Source organism: Scyliorhinus torazame, chromosome 14 (genome assembly GCF_047496885.1).
Source record: "Scyliorhinus torazame isolate Kashiwa2021f chromosome 14, sScyTor2.1, whole genome shotgun sequence".
In the NCBI taxonomy this organism is placed as follows: Eukaryota; Metazoa; Chordata; class Chondrichthyes; order Carcharhiniformes; family Scyliorhinidae; genus Scyliorhinus; species Scyliorhinus torazame.
In genome coordinates this window covers 228,849,311-228,863,970 of record NC_092720.1, presented here as the reverse complement: position 1 = coordinate 228,863,970, position 14,660 = coordinate 228,849,311, and the positions used below count along the sequence as shown (strand labels likewise).

The 14,660-nt window shown below is 54.2% G+C and overlaps 1 protein-coding gene across 1 annotated transcript in view; it reads left to right on the top strand.

Moving 5' to 3' along the window:
• The window catches only part of LOC140389448 (nucleoside diphosphate kinase homolog 5-like), a 170,985-nt gene that overhangs the window by 52,636 nt on the left and 103,689 nt on the right, over positions 1 to 14,660 (top strand). Inside the window, exon 2 of the mRNA XM_072473583.1 lies at positions 12,945 to 13,141. Within this exon, the coding sequence (XP_072329684.1) occupies positions 13,025 to 13,141 (117 nt within the window). The 5' untranslated portion in view covers positions 12,945 to 13,024. The remainder of the gene's footprint in view (positions 1 to 12,944; positions 13,142 to 14,660) is intronic.

Below are 14,660 nucleotides of genomic sequence, written 5' to 3'. Positions count from 1 at the left end.
CTATGGGGAGAGAGTGGGGCAGTGGGATTAGTTTGGGATTGATACAGGGCTATGGGGAGAGACTGGGGCAGTGGGATTAGTTTGGGGATTGATACAGGGCTATGGGGAGACAGTGGGGCAGTGGGATTAGTTAGGGGATTGATACAGGGCTATGGGGAGAGAGCGAGGCAGTGGGATTAGTTTGGGGATTGATACAGGGCTATGGGGAGAGAGTGGGGCAGTGGGATTAGTTTGGGATTGATACACGGCTATGGGAGAGAGCGGGACAGTGGGATTAGTTTGGGGATTGATACAGGGCTAGGGGGAGAGAGCGGGGCAGTGGGATTAGTTTGGGATTGATACAGGGCTATGGGGAGAGAGTGGGGCAGTGGGATTAGTTTGGGATTGAGACAGGGCTATGGGGAGAGAGTGGGGCAGTGGGATTAGTTTGGGGATTGATACAGGGCTATGGGGAGACAGTGGGGCAGTGGGATTAGTTTGGGGATTGATACAGGGCTATGGGGAGAGAGCGGGGCAGTGGGATTAGTTTGGGGATTGATACAGGGCTATGGGGAGACAGTGGGGCAGTGGGATTAGTTTGGGGATTGATACAGGGCTATGGGGAGAGAGTGGGGCAGTGGGATTAGTTTGGGATTGATACACGGCTATGGGAGAGAGCGGGACAGTGGGATTAGTTTGGGGATGGATACAGGGCTATGGGGAGAGAGCGGGGCAGTGGGATTAGTTTGGGATTGATACAGGGCTATGGGGAGAGAGTGGGGCAGTGGGATTAGTTTGGGATTGATACAGGGCTATATGGAGAGAGAGGGGCAGTGTGATTAGTTTGGGATTGATACAGGCCGATGGGGAGAGAGCGGGGCAGTGGGATTAGTTTGGGGATCGATACAGGGCTATGGGGAGAGCGTGGGACAGTGGGATTAGTTTGGGATTGACACAGGGCTATGGGGAGAGAGTGCGGCAGTGGGATTAGTTTGGGATTGATACAGGGCTATGGGGAGAGATCGGGGCAGTGGGATTAGTTTGGGGATTGATACAGGGCTATGGGGAGAGAGTGGGGCAGTGGGATTAGTTTGGGATTGATACAGGGCTATGGGGCGCGAGCGGGGCAGTGGGATTAGTTTGGGATTGATACAGGACTATGGGGTGAGAGCGGGGCAGTGGGATTAGTTTGGGATTGATACAGGGCTATGGGGAGAGAGCGGGGCAGTGGGATTAGTTTGGGATTGATACAGGGCTATGGGGAGAGAGCGGGGCAGTGGGATTAGTTTGGGATTGATACAGGGCTATGGGGAGAGAGCGGGGCAGTGGGATTAGTTTGGGGATTGATACAGAGCAGTGGGGAGAGAGTGGGGCAGTGACATTAGTTTGGGATTGATACAGGGCTATGGGGAGAGAGCGGGGCAGTGGGATTAGTTTGGGGATTGATACAGAGCAGTGGGGAGAGAGTGGGGCAGTGACATTAGTTTGGGATTGATACAGGGCTATGGGGAGAGAGTGGGGCAGTGGGATTAGTTTGGGATTGATGCTGGGCTATGGGGAGAGAGTGGGACAGTGTGATTAGTTTGGGATTGACACAGGGCTATGGGGAGAGAGTGGGGCAGTGGGATTAGTTTGGGATTGATACAGGGCTATGGGAGGGAGCGGGACAGTGGGAGTAGTTTGGGATTGATACAGGGCTATGGGGAGAGAGTGGGCCAGTGGGATTAGTTTGGGGATTGATACAGGGCTATGGGGGAGAGCAGGACAGTGGGATTAGTTTGGGATTGATACAGGGCTATGGGGAGAGAGTGGGGCAGTGGGATTAGTTTGGGATTGATACACGGCTATGGGAGAGAGCGGGACAGTGGGATTAGTTTGGGGATTGATACAGGGCTATGGGGAGAGAGTGGGGCAGTGGGATTAGTTTGGGATTGATACAGGGCTAGGGGGAGAGAGCGGGGCAGTGGGATTAGTTTGGGATTGATACAGGGCTATGGGGAGAGAGTGGGGCAGTGGGATTAGTTTGGGATTGATACAGGGCTATGTGGAGAGAGAGGGGCAGTGGGATTAGTTTGGGATTGATACAGGCCGATGGGGAGAGAGCGGGGCAGTGGGATAAGTTTGGGGATCGATACAGGGCTATGGGGAGAGAGTGGGACAGTGGGATTAGTTTGGGATTGATACAGGGCTATGGGGAGAGAGTGGGACAGTGGGATTAGTTTGGGATTGACACAGGGCTATGGGGAGAGAGCAGGGCAGTGGGATTAGTTTGGGGATTGATACAGGGCTATGGGGAGAGAGTGGGGCAGTGGGATTAGTTTGGGATTGATACAGGGCTATGGGGCGCGAGCGGGGCAGTGGGATTAGTTTGGGATTGATACAGGGCTATGGGGTGAGAGCGGGGCAGTGGGATTAGTTTGGGATTGATGCAGGGCTATGGGGCGCGAGCGGGGCAGTGGGATTAGTTTGGGATTGATACAGGGCTATGGGGAGAGAGCGGGGCAGTGGGATTAGTTTGGGATTGATACAGGGCTATGGGGAGAGAGCGGGGCAGTGGGATTAGTTTGGGGATTGATACAGAGCAGTGGGGAGAGAGTGGGGCAGTGACATTAGTTTGGGATTGACACAGGGCTATGGGGAGAGAGTGGGGCAGTGGGATTAGTTTGGGATTGATGCTGGGCTATGGGGAGAGAGTGGGACAGTGTGATTAGTTTGGGATTGACACAGGGCTATGGGGAGAGAGTGGGGCAGTGGGATTAGTTTGGGATTGATACAGGGCTATGGGGCGCGAGCGGGGCAGTGGGATTAGTTTGGGATTGATACAGGGCTATGGGGAGAGACCGGGGCAGTGGGATTAGTTTGGGATTGATACAGGGCTATGGGGAGAGAGCGGGGCAGTGGGATTAGTTTGGGGATTGATACAGAGCAGTGGGGAGAGAGTGGGGCAGTGGGATTAGTTTGGGATTGATGCTGGGCTATGGGGAGAGAGTGGGACAGTGTGATTAGTTTGGGATTGACACAGGGCTATGGGGAGAGAGTGGGGCAGTGGGATTAGTTTGGGATTGATACAGGGCTATGGGGAGGGAGCGGGACAGTGGGAGTAGTTTGGGATTGATACAGGGCTATGGGGAGAGAGCGGGGCAGTGGGATTAGTTTGGGATTGATACAGGGCTGTGGGGAGAGAGCGGGGCAGTGGGATTAGTTTGGGGATTGATACAGGGCTATGGGGAGAGAGTGGGCCAGTGGGATTAGTTTGGGGATTGATACAGGGCTATGGGGGAGAGCAGGACAGTGGGATTAGTTTGGGATTGATACAGGGCTATGGGGAGAGAGTGGGGCAGTGGGATTAGTTTCGGGATTGATACAGGGCTATGGGGAGAGAGCGGGGCAGTGGGATTTGTTTGGGATTGATACAGGGCTATGGGGAGAGAGTGGGGCAGTGGGATTAGTTTGCGATTGATACAGGGCTCTGGGGAGAGAGTGGGGCAGTGGGATTAGTTTGGGATTGATACAGGGCTATGGGGAGAGTGGGGCAGTGGGATTAGTTTGGGATTGATACAGGGCTATGGGGAGAGTGGGACAGTGGGATTAGTTTGGGGATTGATACAGGGCTATGGGGAGAGTGGGACAGTGGGATTAGTTTGGGGATTGATACAGGGCCATGGGGAGAGAGTGGGGCAGTGGGATTAGTTTGAGATTGATACAGGGCTATGGGGGAGAGCGGGACAGTGGGATTAGTTTGGGATTGATACAGGGCTACGGGGAGAGAGTGGGGCAGTGGGATTAGTTTGGGATTGATACAGGGCTATGGGGAGAGAGCGGGGCAGTGGGATTAGTTTGGTGATTGATACAGGGCTATGGGGAGAGAGTGGGGCAGTGGGATTAGTTTGGGATTGATACAGGGCTATGGGGAGAGAGCGGGGCAGTGAGATTAGTTTGGGATTGATACAGGGCTATGGGGAGAGAGTGGGGCAGTGGGATTAGTTGGGGATTGATACAGGGCTATGGGGAGAGTGGGGCAGTGGGATTAGTTTGGGGATTGATACAGGGCTATGGGGAGAGAGTGGGGCAGTGGGATTAGTTTGGGGACTGATACAGGGCTATGGGGAGAGAGTGGGGCAGTGGGATTAGTTTGGGATTGATACAGGGCTATGGGGAGAGAGTGGGGCAGTGGGATTAGTTTGGGGATTGATACAGGGCTATGGGGAGAGAGCGGGGCAGTGGGATTAGTTTGTGATTGACACAGGGCTATGGGGAGAGATTGGGGCAGTGGGATTAGTTTGGGATTGATACAGGGCTATGGGGAGAGAGCGGGGCAGTGGGATTAGTTTGGTGATTGATACAGGGCTATGGGGAGAGAGTGGGGCAGTGGGATTAGTTTGGGATTGATACAGGGCTATGGGGAGAGAGCGGGGCAGTGAGATTAGTTTGGGATTGATACAGGGCTATGGGGAGAGTGGGGCAGTGGGATTAGTTTGGGATTGATACAGGGCTATGGGGAGAGTGGGACAGTGGGATTAGTTTGGGGATTGATACAGGGCTATGGGGAGAGTGGGACAGTGGGATTAGTTTGGGGATTGATACAGGGCCATGGGGAGAGAGTGGGGCAGTGGGATTAGTTTGAGATTGATACAGGGCTATGGGGGAGAGCGGGACAGTGGGATTAGTTTGGGATTGATACAGGGCTACGGGGAGAGAGTGGGGCAGTGGGATTAGTTTGGGATTGATACAGGGCTATGGGGAGAGAGCGGGGCAGTGGGATTAGTTTGGTGATTGATACAGGGCTATGGGGAGAGAGTGGGGCAGTGGGATTAGTTTGGGATTGATACAGGGCTATGGGGAGAGAGCGGGGCAGTGAGATTAGTTTGGGATTGATACAGGGCTATGGGGAGAGAGTGGGGCAGTGGGATTAGTTGGGGATTGATACAGGGCTATGGGGAGAGTGGGGCAGTGGGATTAGTTTGGGGATTGATACAGGGCCATGGGGAGAGAGTGGGGCAGTGGGATTAGTTTGGGGACTGATACAGGGCTATGGGGAGAGAGTGGGGCAGTGGGATTAGTTTGGGATTGATACAGGGCTATGGGGAGAGAGTGGGGCAGTGGGATTAGTTTGGGGATTGATACAGGGCTATGGGGAGAGAGCGGGGCAGTGGGATTAGTTTGTGATTGACACAGGGCTATGGGGAGAGAGTGGGGCAGTGGGATTAGTTTGGGATTGATACAGGGCTATGGGGAGAGAGCGGGGCAGTGGGATTAGTTTGGTGATTGATACAGGGCTATGGGGAGAGAGTGGGGCAGTGGGATTAGTTTGGGATTGATACAGGGCTATGGGGAGAGAGCGGGGCAGTGAGATTAGTTTGGGATTGATACAGGGCTATGGGGAGAGAGTGGGGCAGTGGGATTAGTTGGGGATTGATACAGGGCTATGGGGAGAGTGGGGCAGTGGGATTAGTTTGGGGATTGATACAGCGCTATGGGGAGAGAGTGGGGCAGTGGGATTAGTTTGGGGACTGATACAGGGCTATGGGGAGAGAGTGGGGCAGTGGGATTAGTTTGGGATTGATACAGGGCTATGGGGAGAGAGTGGGGCAGTGGGATTAGTTTGGGGATTGATACAGGACTATGGGGAGAGAGCGGGGCAGTGGGATTAGTTTGTGATTGACACAGGGCTATGGGGAGAGAGTGGGGCAGTGGGATTAGTTTGGGATTGATACAGGGCTATGGGGAGTGAGCGGGGCAGTGGGATTAGTTTGGGATTGATACAGGGCTATGGGGAGAGAGTGGGGCAGTAAGATTAGTTTGGGATTGAAACAGGGCTATGGGGAGAGAGCGGGGCAGTGGGATTAGTTTGGGGATTGATACAGGGCTCTGGGGAGAGAGCGGGACAGTGGGATTAGTTTGGGGATTGATACAGGGCTATGGGGAGAGAGTGGGGCAGTGGGATTAGTTTGGGATTGATACAGGGCTATGGGGAGAGACTGGGGCAGTGGGATTAGTTTGGGGATTGATACAGGGCTATGGGGAGACAGTGGGGCAGTGGGATTAGTTAGGGGATTGATACAGGGCTATGGGGAGAGAGCGAGGCAGTGGGATTAGTTTGGGGATTGATACAGGGCTATGGGGAGAGAGTGGGGCAGTGGGATTAGTTTGGGATTGATACACGCCTATGGGAGAGAGCGGGACAGTGGGATTAGTTTGGGGATTGATACAGGGCTAGGGGGAGAGAGCGGGGCAGTGGGATTAGTTTGGGATTGATACAGGGCTATGGGGAGAGAGTGGGGCAGTGGGATTAGTTTGGGATTGAGACAGGGCTATGGGGAGAGAGTGGGGCAGTGGGATTAGTTTGGGGATTGATACAGGGCTATGGGGAGACAGTGGGGCAGTGGGATTAGTTTGGGGATTGATACAGGGCTATGGGGAGAGAGCGGGGCAGTGGGATTAGTTTGGGGATTGATACAGGGCTATGGGGAGACAGTGGGGCAGTGGGATTAGTTTGGGGATTGATACAGGGCTATGGGGAGAGAGTGGGGCAGTGGGATTAGTTTGGGATTGATACACGGCTATGGGAGAGAGCGGGACAGTGGGATTAGTTTGGGGATGGATACAGGGCTATGGGGAGAGAGCGGGGCAGTGGGATTAGTTTGGGATTGATACAGGGCTATGGGGAGAGAGTGGGGCAGTGGGATTAGTTTGGGATTGATACAGGGCTATATGGAGAGAGAGGGGCAGTGTGATTAGTTTGGGATTGATAAAGGCCGATGGGGAGAGAGCGGGGCAGTGGGATTAGTTTGGGGATCGATACAGGGCTATGGGGAGAGCGTGGGACAGTGGGATTAGTTTGGGATTGACACAGGGCTATGGGGAGAGAGTGCGGCAGTGGGATTAGTTTGGGATTGATACAGGGCTATGGGGAGAGATCGGGGCAGTGGGATTAGTTTGGGGATTGATACAGGGCTATGGGGAGAGAGTGGGGCAGTGGGATTAGTTTGGGATTGATACAGGGCTATGGGGCGCGAGCGGGGCAGTGGGATTAGTTTGGGATTGATACAGGACTATGGGGTGAGAGCGGGGCAGTGGGATTAGTTTGGGATTGATACAGGGCTATGGGGAGAGAGCGGGGCAGTGGGATTAGTTTGGGATTGATACAGGGCTATGGGGAGAGAGCGGGGCAGTGGGATTAGTTTGGGATTGATACAGGGCTATGGGGAGAGAGCGGGGCAGTGGGATTAGTTTGGGGATTGATACAGAGCAGTGGGGAGAGAGTGGGGCAGTGACATTAGTTTGGGATTGATACAGGGCTATGGGGAGAGAGCGGGGCAGTGGGATTAGTTTGGGGATTGATACAGAGCAGTGGGGAGAGAGTGGGGCAGTGACATTAGTTTGGGATTGATACAGGGCTATGGGGAGAGAGTGGGGCAGTGGGATTAGTTTGGGATTGATGCTGGGCTATGGGGAGAGAGTGGGACAGTGTGATTAGTTTGGGATTGACACAGGGCTATGGGGAGAGAGTGGGGCAGTGGGATTAGTTTGGGATTGATACAGGGCTATGGGAGGGAGCGGGACAGTGGGAGTAGTTTGGGATTGATACAGGGCTATGGGGAGAGAGTGGGCCAGTGGGATTAGTTTGGGGATTGATACAGAGCTATGGGGGAGAGCAGGACAGTGGGATTAGTTTGGGATTGATACAGGGCTATGGGGAGAGAGTGGGGCAGTGGGATTAGTTTGGGATTGATACACGGCTATGGGAGAGAGCGGGACAGTGGGATTAGTTTGGGGATTGATACAGGGCTATGGGGAGAGAGTGGGGCAGTGGGATTAGTTTGGGATTGATACAGGGCTAGGGGGAGAGAGCGGGGCAGTGGGATTAGTTTGGGATTGATACAGGGCTATGGGGAGAGAGTGGGGCAGTGGGATTAGTTTGGGATTGATACAGGGCTATGTGGAGAGAGAGGGGCAGTGGGATTAGTTTGGGATTGATACAGGCCGATGGGGAGAGAGCGGGGCAGTGGGATTAGTTTGGGGATCGATACAGGGCTATGGGGAGAGAGTGGGACAGTGGGATTAGTTTGGGATTGATACAGGGCTATGGGGAGAGAGTGGGACAGTGGGATTAGTTTGGGATTGACACAGGGCTATGGGGAGAGAGCAGGGCAGTGGGATTAGTTTGGGGATTGATACAGGGCTATGGGGAGAGAGTGGGGCAGTGGGATTAGTTTGGGATTGATACAGGGCTATGGGGCGCGAGCGGGGCAGTGGGATTAGTTTGGGATTGATACAGGGCTATGGGGTGAGAGCGGGGCAGTGGGATTAGTTTGGGATTGATACAGGGCTATGGGGCGCGAGCGGGGCAGTGGGATTAGTTTGTGATTGATACAGGGGTATGGGGAGAGAGCGGGGCAGTGGGATTAGTTTGGGATTGATACAGGGCTATGGGGAGAGAGCGGGGCAGTGGGATTAGTTTGGGGATTGATACAGAGCAGTGGGGAGAGAGTGGGGCAGTGACATTAGTTTGGGATTGACACAGGGCTATGGGGAGAGAGTGGGGCAGTGGGATTAGTTTGGGATTGATGCTGGGCTATGGGGAGAGAGTGGGACAGTGTGATTAGTTTGGGATTGACACAGGGCTATGGGGAGAGAGTGGGGCAGTGGGATTAGTTTGGGATTGATACAGGGCTATGGGGCGCGAGCGGGGCAGTGGGATTAGTTTGGGATTGATACAGGGCTATGGGGAGAGACCGGGGCAGTGGGATTAGTTTGGGATTGATACAGGGCTATGGGGAGAGAGCGGGGCAGTGGGATTAGTTTGGGGATTGATACAGAGCAGTGGGGAGAGAGTGGGGCAGTGGGATTAGTTTGGGATTGATGCTGGGCTATGGGGAGAGAGTGGGACAGTGTGATTAGTTTGGGATTGACACAGGGCTATGGGGAGAGAGTGGGGCAGTGGGATTAGTTTGGGATTGATACAGGGCTATGGGGAGGGAGCGGGACAGTGGGAGTAGTTTGGGATTGATACAGGGCTATGGGGAGAGAGCGGGGCAGTGGGATTAGTTTGGGATTGATACAGGGCTGTGGGGAGAGAGCGGGGCAGTGGGATTAGTTTGGGGATTGATACAGGGCTATGGGGAGAGAGTGGGCCAGTGGGATTAGTTTGGGGATTGATACAGGGCTATGGGGGAGAGCAGGACAGTGGGATTAGTTTGGGATTGATACAGGGCTATGGGGAGAGAGTGGGGCAGTGGGATTAGTTTGGGGATTGATACAGGGCTATGGGGAGAGAGCGGGGCAGTGGGATTAGTTTGGGATTGATACAGGGCTATGGGGAGAGAGTGGGGCAGTGGGATTAGTTTGGGATTGATACAGGGCTCTGGGGAGAGAGTGGGGCAGTGGGATTAGTTTGGGATTGATACAGGGCTATGGGGAGAGTGGGGCAGTGGGATTAGTTTGGGATTGATACAGGGCTATGGGGAGAGTGGGACAGTGGGATTAGTTTGGGGATTGATACAGGGCTATGGGGAGAGTGGGACAGTGGGATTAGTTTGGGGATTGATACAGGGCCATGGGGAGAGAGTGGGGCAGTGGGATTAGTTTGAGATTGATACAGGGCTATGGGGGAGAGCGGGACAGTGGGATTAGTTTGGGATTGATACAGGGCTATGGGGAGAGTGGGACAGTGGGATTAGTTTGGGGATTGATACAGGGCTATGGGGAGAGAGTGGGACAGTGGGATTAGTTTGGGGATTGATACAGGGCTATGGGGAGAGAGTGGGGCAGTGGGATTAGTTTGGGATTGATACAGGGCTATGGGGAGAGAGCGGGGCAGTGGGATTAGTTTGGGGATTGATACAGGGCTATGGGGAGAGAGTGGGGCAGTGGGATTAGTTTGTGATTGATACAGGGCTATGGGGGGAGAGTGAGGCAGTGGGATTAGTTTGGGATTGATACAGGGCTATGGGGAGAGAGCGGGGCAGTGGGATTAGTTTGTGATTGATACAGGGCTATGGGGGGAGAGTGAGGCAGTGGGATTAGTTTGGGATTGATACAGGGCTATGGGGAGAGAGTGGGACAGTGGGATTAGTTTGGGGATTGATACAGGGCTATGGGGAGAGAGTGGGGCAGTGGGATTAGTTTGGGTTGATGCTGGGCTATGGGGAGAGAGCGGGGCAGTGAGATTAGTTTGGGATTGATACAGGGCTATGGGGAGAGAGTGGGGCAGTGGGATTAGTTTGGGATTGATACAGGGCTATGGGGAGAGAGTGGGGCAGTGGGATTAGTTTGGGATTGATACAGGGCTATGGGGAGAGAGAGGGGCAGTGGGATTAGTTTGGGATTGATACAGGGCTATGGGGAGAGGGTGGGGCAGTGGGATTAGTTTGGGATTGATACAGGGCTATGGGGAGAGAGTGGGGCAGTGGGATTAGTTTGGGATTGATACAGGGCTATGGGGAGAGAGCGGGGCAGTGAGATTAGTTTGGGATTGATACAGGGCTATGGGGAGAGAGTGGGGCAGTGGGATTAGTTTGGGATTGATACAGGGCTATGGGGAGAGAGCGGGGCAGTGGGATTAGTTTGGTGATTGATACAGGGCTATGGGGAGAGAGTGGGGCAGTGGGATTAGTTTGTGATTGATACAGGGCTATGGGGAGAGAGCGGGGCAGTGAGATTAGTTTGGGATTGATACAGGGCTATGGGGAGAGAGTGGGGCAGTGGGATTAGTTGGGGATTGATACAGGGCTATGGGGAGAGTGGGGCAGTGGGATTAGTTTGGGGATTGATACAGGGCTATGGGGAGAGAGTGGGGCAGTGGGATTAGTTTGGGATTGATACAGGGCTATGGGGAGAGAGTGGGGCAGTGGGATTAGTTTGGGGATTGATACAGGGCTATGGGGAGAGAGCGGGGCAGTGGGATTAGTTTGGGGATTGATACAGGGCTATGGGGCGAGAGTGGGGCAGTGGGATTAGTTTGGGATTGATACAGGGCTATGGGGAGAGAGTGGGGCAGTGGGATTAGTTTGGGGATTGATACAGGGCTCTGGGGAGAGAGTGGGGCAGTGGGATTAGTTTGGGATTGATACAGGGCTATGGGGAGAGTGGGGCAGTGGGATTAGTTTGGGATTGATACAGGGCTATGGGGAGAGTGGGACAGTGGGATTAGTTTGGGGATTGATACAGGGCTATGGGGAGAGTGGGACAGTGGGATTAGTTTGGGGATTGATACAGGGCCATGGGGAGAGAGTGGGGCAGTGGGATTAGTTTGAGATTGATACAGGGCTATGGGGGAGAGCGGGACAGTGGGATTAGTTTGGGATTGATACAGGGCTATGGGGAGAGTGGGACAGTGGGATTAGTTTGGGGATTGATACAGGGCTATGGGGAGAGAGTGGGACAGTGGGATTAGTTTGGGGATTGATACAGGGCTATGGGGAGAGAGTGGGGCAGTGGGATTAGTTTGGGATTGATACAGGGCTATGGGGAGAGAGCGGGGCAGTGGGATTAGTTTGGGGATTGATACAGGGCTATGGGGAGAGAGTGGGGCAGTGGGATTAGTTTGTGATTGATACAGGGCTATGGGGGGAGAGTGAGGCAGTGGGATTAGTTTGGGATTGATACAGGGCTATGGGGAGAGAGCGGGGCAGTGGGATTAGTTTGTGATTGATACAGGGCTATGGGGGGAGAGTGAGGCAGTGGGATTAGTTTGGGATTGATACAGGGCTATGGGGAGAGAGTGGGACAGTGGGATTAGTTTGGGGATTGATACAGGGCTATGGGGAGAGAGTGGGGCAGTGGGATTAGTTTGGGGTTGATGCTGGGCTATGGGGAGAGAGCGGGGCAGTGAGATTAGTTTGGGATTGATACAGGGCTATGGGGAGAGAGTGGGGCAGTGGGATTAGTTTGGGATTGATACAGGGCTATGGGGAGAGAGTGGGGCAGTGGGATTAGTTTGGGATTGATACAGGGCTATGGGGAGAGAGAGGGGCAGTGGGATTAGTTTGGGATTGATACAGGGCTATGGGGAGAGGGTGGGGCAGTGGGATTAGTTTGGGATTGATACAGGGCTATGGGGAGAGAGTGGGGCAGTGGGATTAGTTTGGGATTGATACAGGGCTATGGGGAGAGAGCGGGGCAGTGAGATTAGTTTGGGATTGATACAGGGCTATGGGGAGAGAGTGGGGCAGTGGGATTAGTTTGGGATTGATACAGGGCTATGGGGAGAGAGCGGGGCAGTGAGATTAGTTTGGGATTGATACAGGGCTATGGGGAGAGAGTGGGGCAGTGGGATTAGTTGGGGATTGATACAGGGCTATGGGGAGAGTGGGGCAGTGGGATTAGTTTGGGGATTGATACAGGGCTATGGGGAGAGAGTGGGGCAGTGGGATTAGTTTGGGATTGATACAGGGCTATGGGGAGAGAGTGGGGCAGTGGGATTAGTTTGGGGATTGATACAGGGCTATGGGGAGAGAGCGGGGCAGTGGGATTAGTTTGGGGATTGATACAGGGCTATGGGGCGAGAGTGGGGCAGTGGGATTAGTTTGGGATTGATACAGGGCTATGGGGAGAGAGTGGGGCAGTGGGATTAGTTTGGGGATTGATACAGGGCTATGGGGAGAGAGCGGGGCAGTGGGATTAGTTTGGGGATTGATACAGGGCTATGGGGCGAGAGTGGGGCAGTGGGATTAGTTTGGGATTGATACAGGGCTATGGGGAGAGAGTGGGGCAGTGGGAATAATTCTGGAGTAGCACACGGTGGGTGGTGAGTGGAGGGGCTGAATGTCCTTTTGCAGTGTTGTAAAGATGGATGGTTGGAAAGTGTGCAGTGGAAGCTCTAACCAGCCGTGTATTCTGGCAATCCCAATCAACTGAAATAGGAAATTGTTCAATTTTCACTCAACTGTCGATCCACAACGTGAAGTCCATAATCGATTTGAAATGAACTCCTCACCCCTCATCTGCTGACCTTGATATTTCAGTCTCACCATTAACGGAACCGGACAATCCTTCAGCCATTCGTAAGGAGGAACACATTGCCGCAAACTAGCAGTGCCTCAAGATGAGTAGTGTGCGGATTTTTGTGGAGTGCACCTTGGCGATTATCAAACCGGATGCTGTTGATAAAGAGGCAGAGATTGAGGACACCATCCTTCAGTCTGGCTTCAACATAGTCCAGGTATCGGCATCTTCTCAATTTATAAACTCCCATTTCCACTGCTTCTGCTGCGCACATTGCCGTCCCAAAGCATTTCAAAGCAAATCAACAACTTCTGACATAAGGTATTGACTAACAGTAATGAACAACCTGACCCTCTGACAGTGCGGCACTCCCTCAGTACTGACCCTCTGACAGTGCGGCACTCCCTCAGTACTGACCCTCTGACAGTGCGGCACTCCCTCAGTACTGACCCTCTGACAGTGCGGCACTCCCTCAGTACTGACCCTCTGACAGTGCAGCACTCTCTCAGTACTGACCCTCTGACAGTGCAGCACTCCCTCAGTACTGACCCTCTGACAGTGCGGCACTCCCTCAGTACTGACCCTCTGACAGTGCGGCACTCCCTCAGTACTGACCCTCTGACAGTGCGGCACTCCCTCAGTACTGACTCTCTGACAGTGCGGCACTCCCTCAGTACTGACCCTCTGACAGTGCGGCACTCCCTCAGTACTGACCCTCTGACAGTGCGGCACTCCCTCAGTACTGACCCTCTGACAGTGCGGCACTCCCTCAGTACTGACCCTCTGACAGTGCAGCACTCTCTCAGTACTGACCCTCTGACAGTGCGACACTCCCTCAGTACTGACCCTCTGACAGTGCGGCGCTCCCTCAGTACTGACCCTCTGACAGTGCTGCACTCCGTCAGTACTGACCCTCTGACAGTGCGGCACTCCCTCAGTACTGACCCTCTGACAGTGCTGCACTCCCTCAGTAGGGACCCTGGACAGTGCGGCACTCCCTCAGTACTGACCCTCTGACAGTGCAGCACTCCCTCAGTACTGACCCTCTGACAGTGCAGCACTCCCTCAGTACTGACCCTCTGACAGTGCAGCACTCTCTCAGTACTGACCCTCTGACAGTGCAGCTCTCCCTCAGTACTGACCCTCTGACAGTGCAGCTCTCCCTCAGTACTGACCCTCTGACAGTGCGGCACTCCCTCAGTACTGACCCTCTGACAGTGCGGCACTCCCTCAGTACTGACCCTCTGACAGTGCGGCGCTCCCTCAGTACTGACCCTCTGACAGTGCAGCACTCCCTCAGTAGGGACCCTCTGACAGTGCGGCACTCCCTCAGTACTGACCCTCTGACAGTGCAGCACTCCCTCAGTACTGACCCTCTGACAGTGCAGCACTCCCTCAGTACTGACCCTCTGACAGTGCGGCACTCCCTCAGTACTGACCCTCTGACAGTGCGGCACTCCCTCAGTACTGACCCTCTGCCAGTGCGGCACTCCCTCAGTACTGACCCTCTGACAGTGCAGCACTCCCTCAGTACTGACCCTCTGCCAGTGCGGCACTCCCTCAGTACTGACCCTCTGACAGTGCGGCGCTCCCTCAGTACTGACCCTCTGACAGTGCAGCACTCCCTCAGTAGGGACCCTGGACAGTGCTGCACTCCGTCAGTACTGACCCTCTGACAGTGCGGCACTCCCTCAGTACTGACCCTCTGACAGTGCTGCACTCCCTCAGTAGGGACC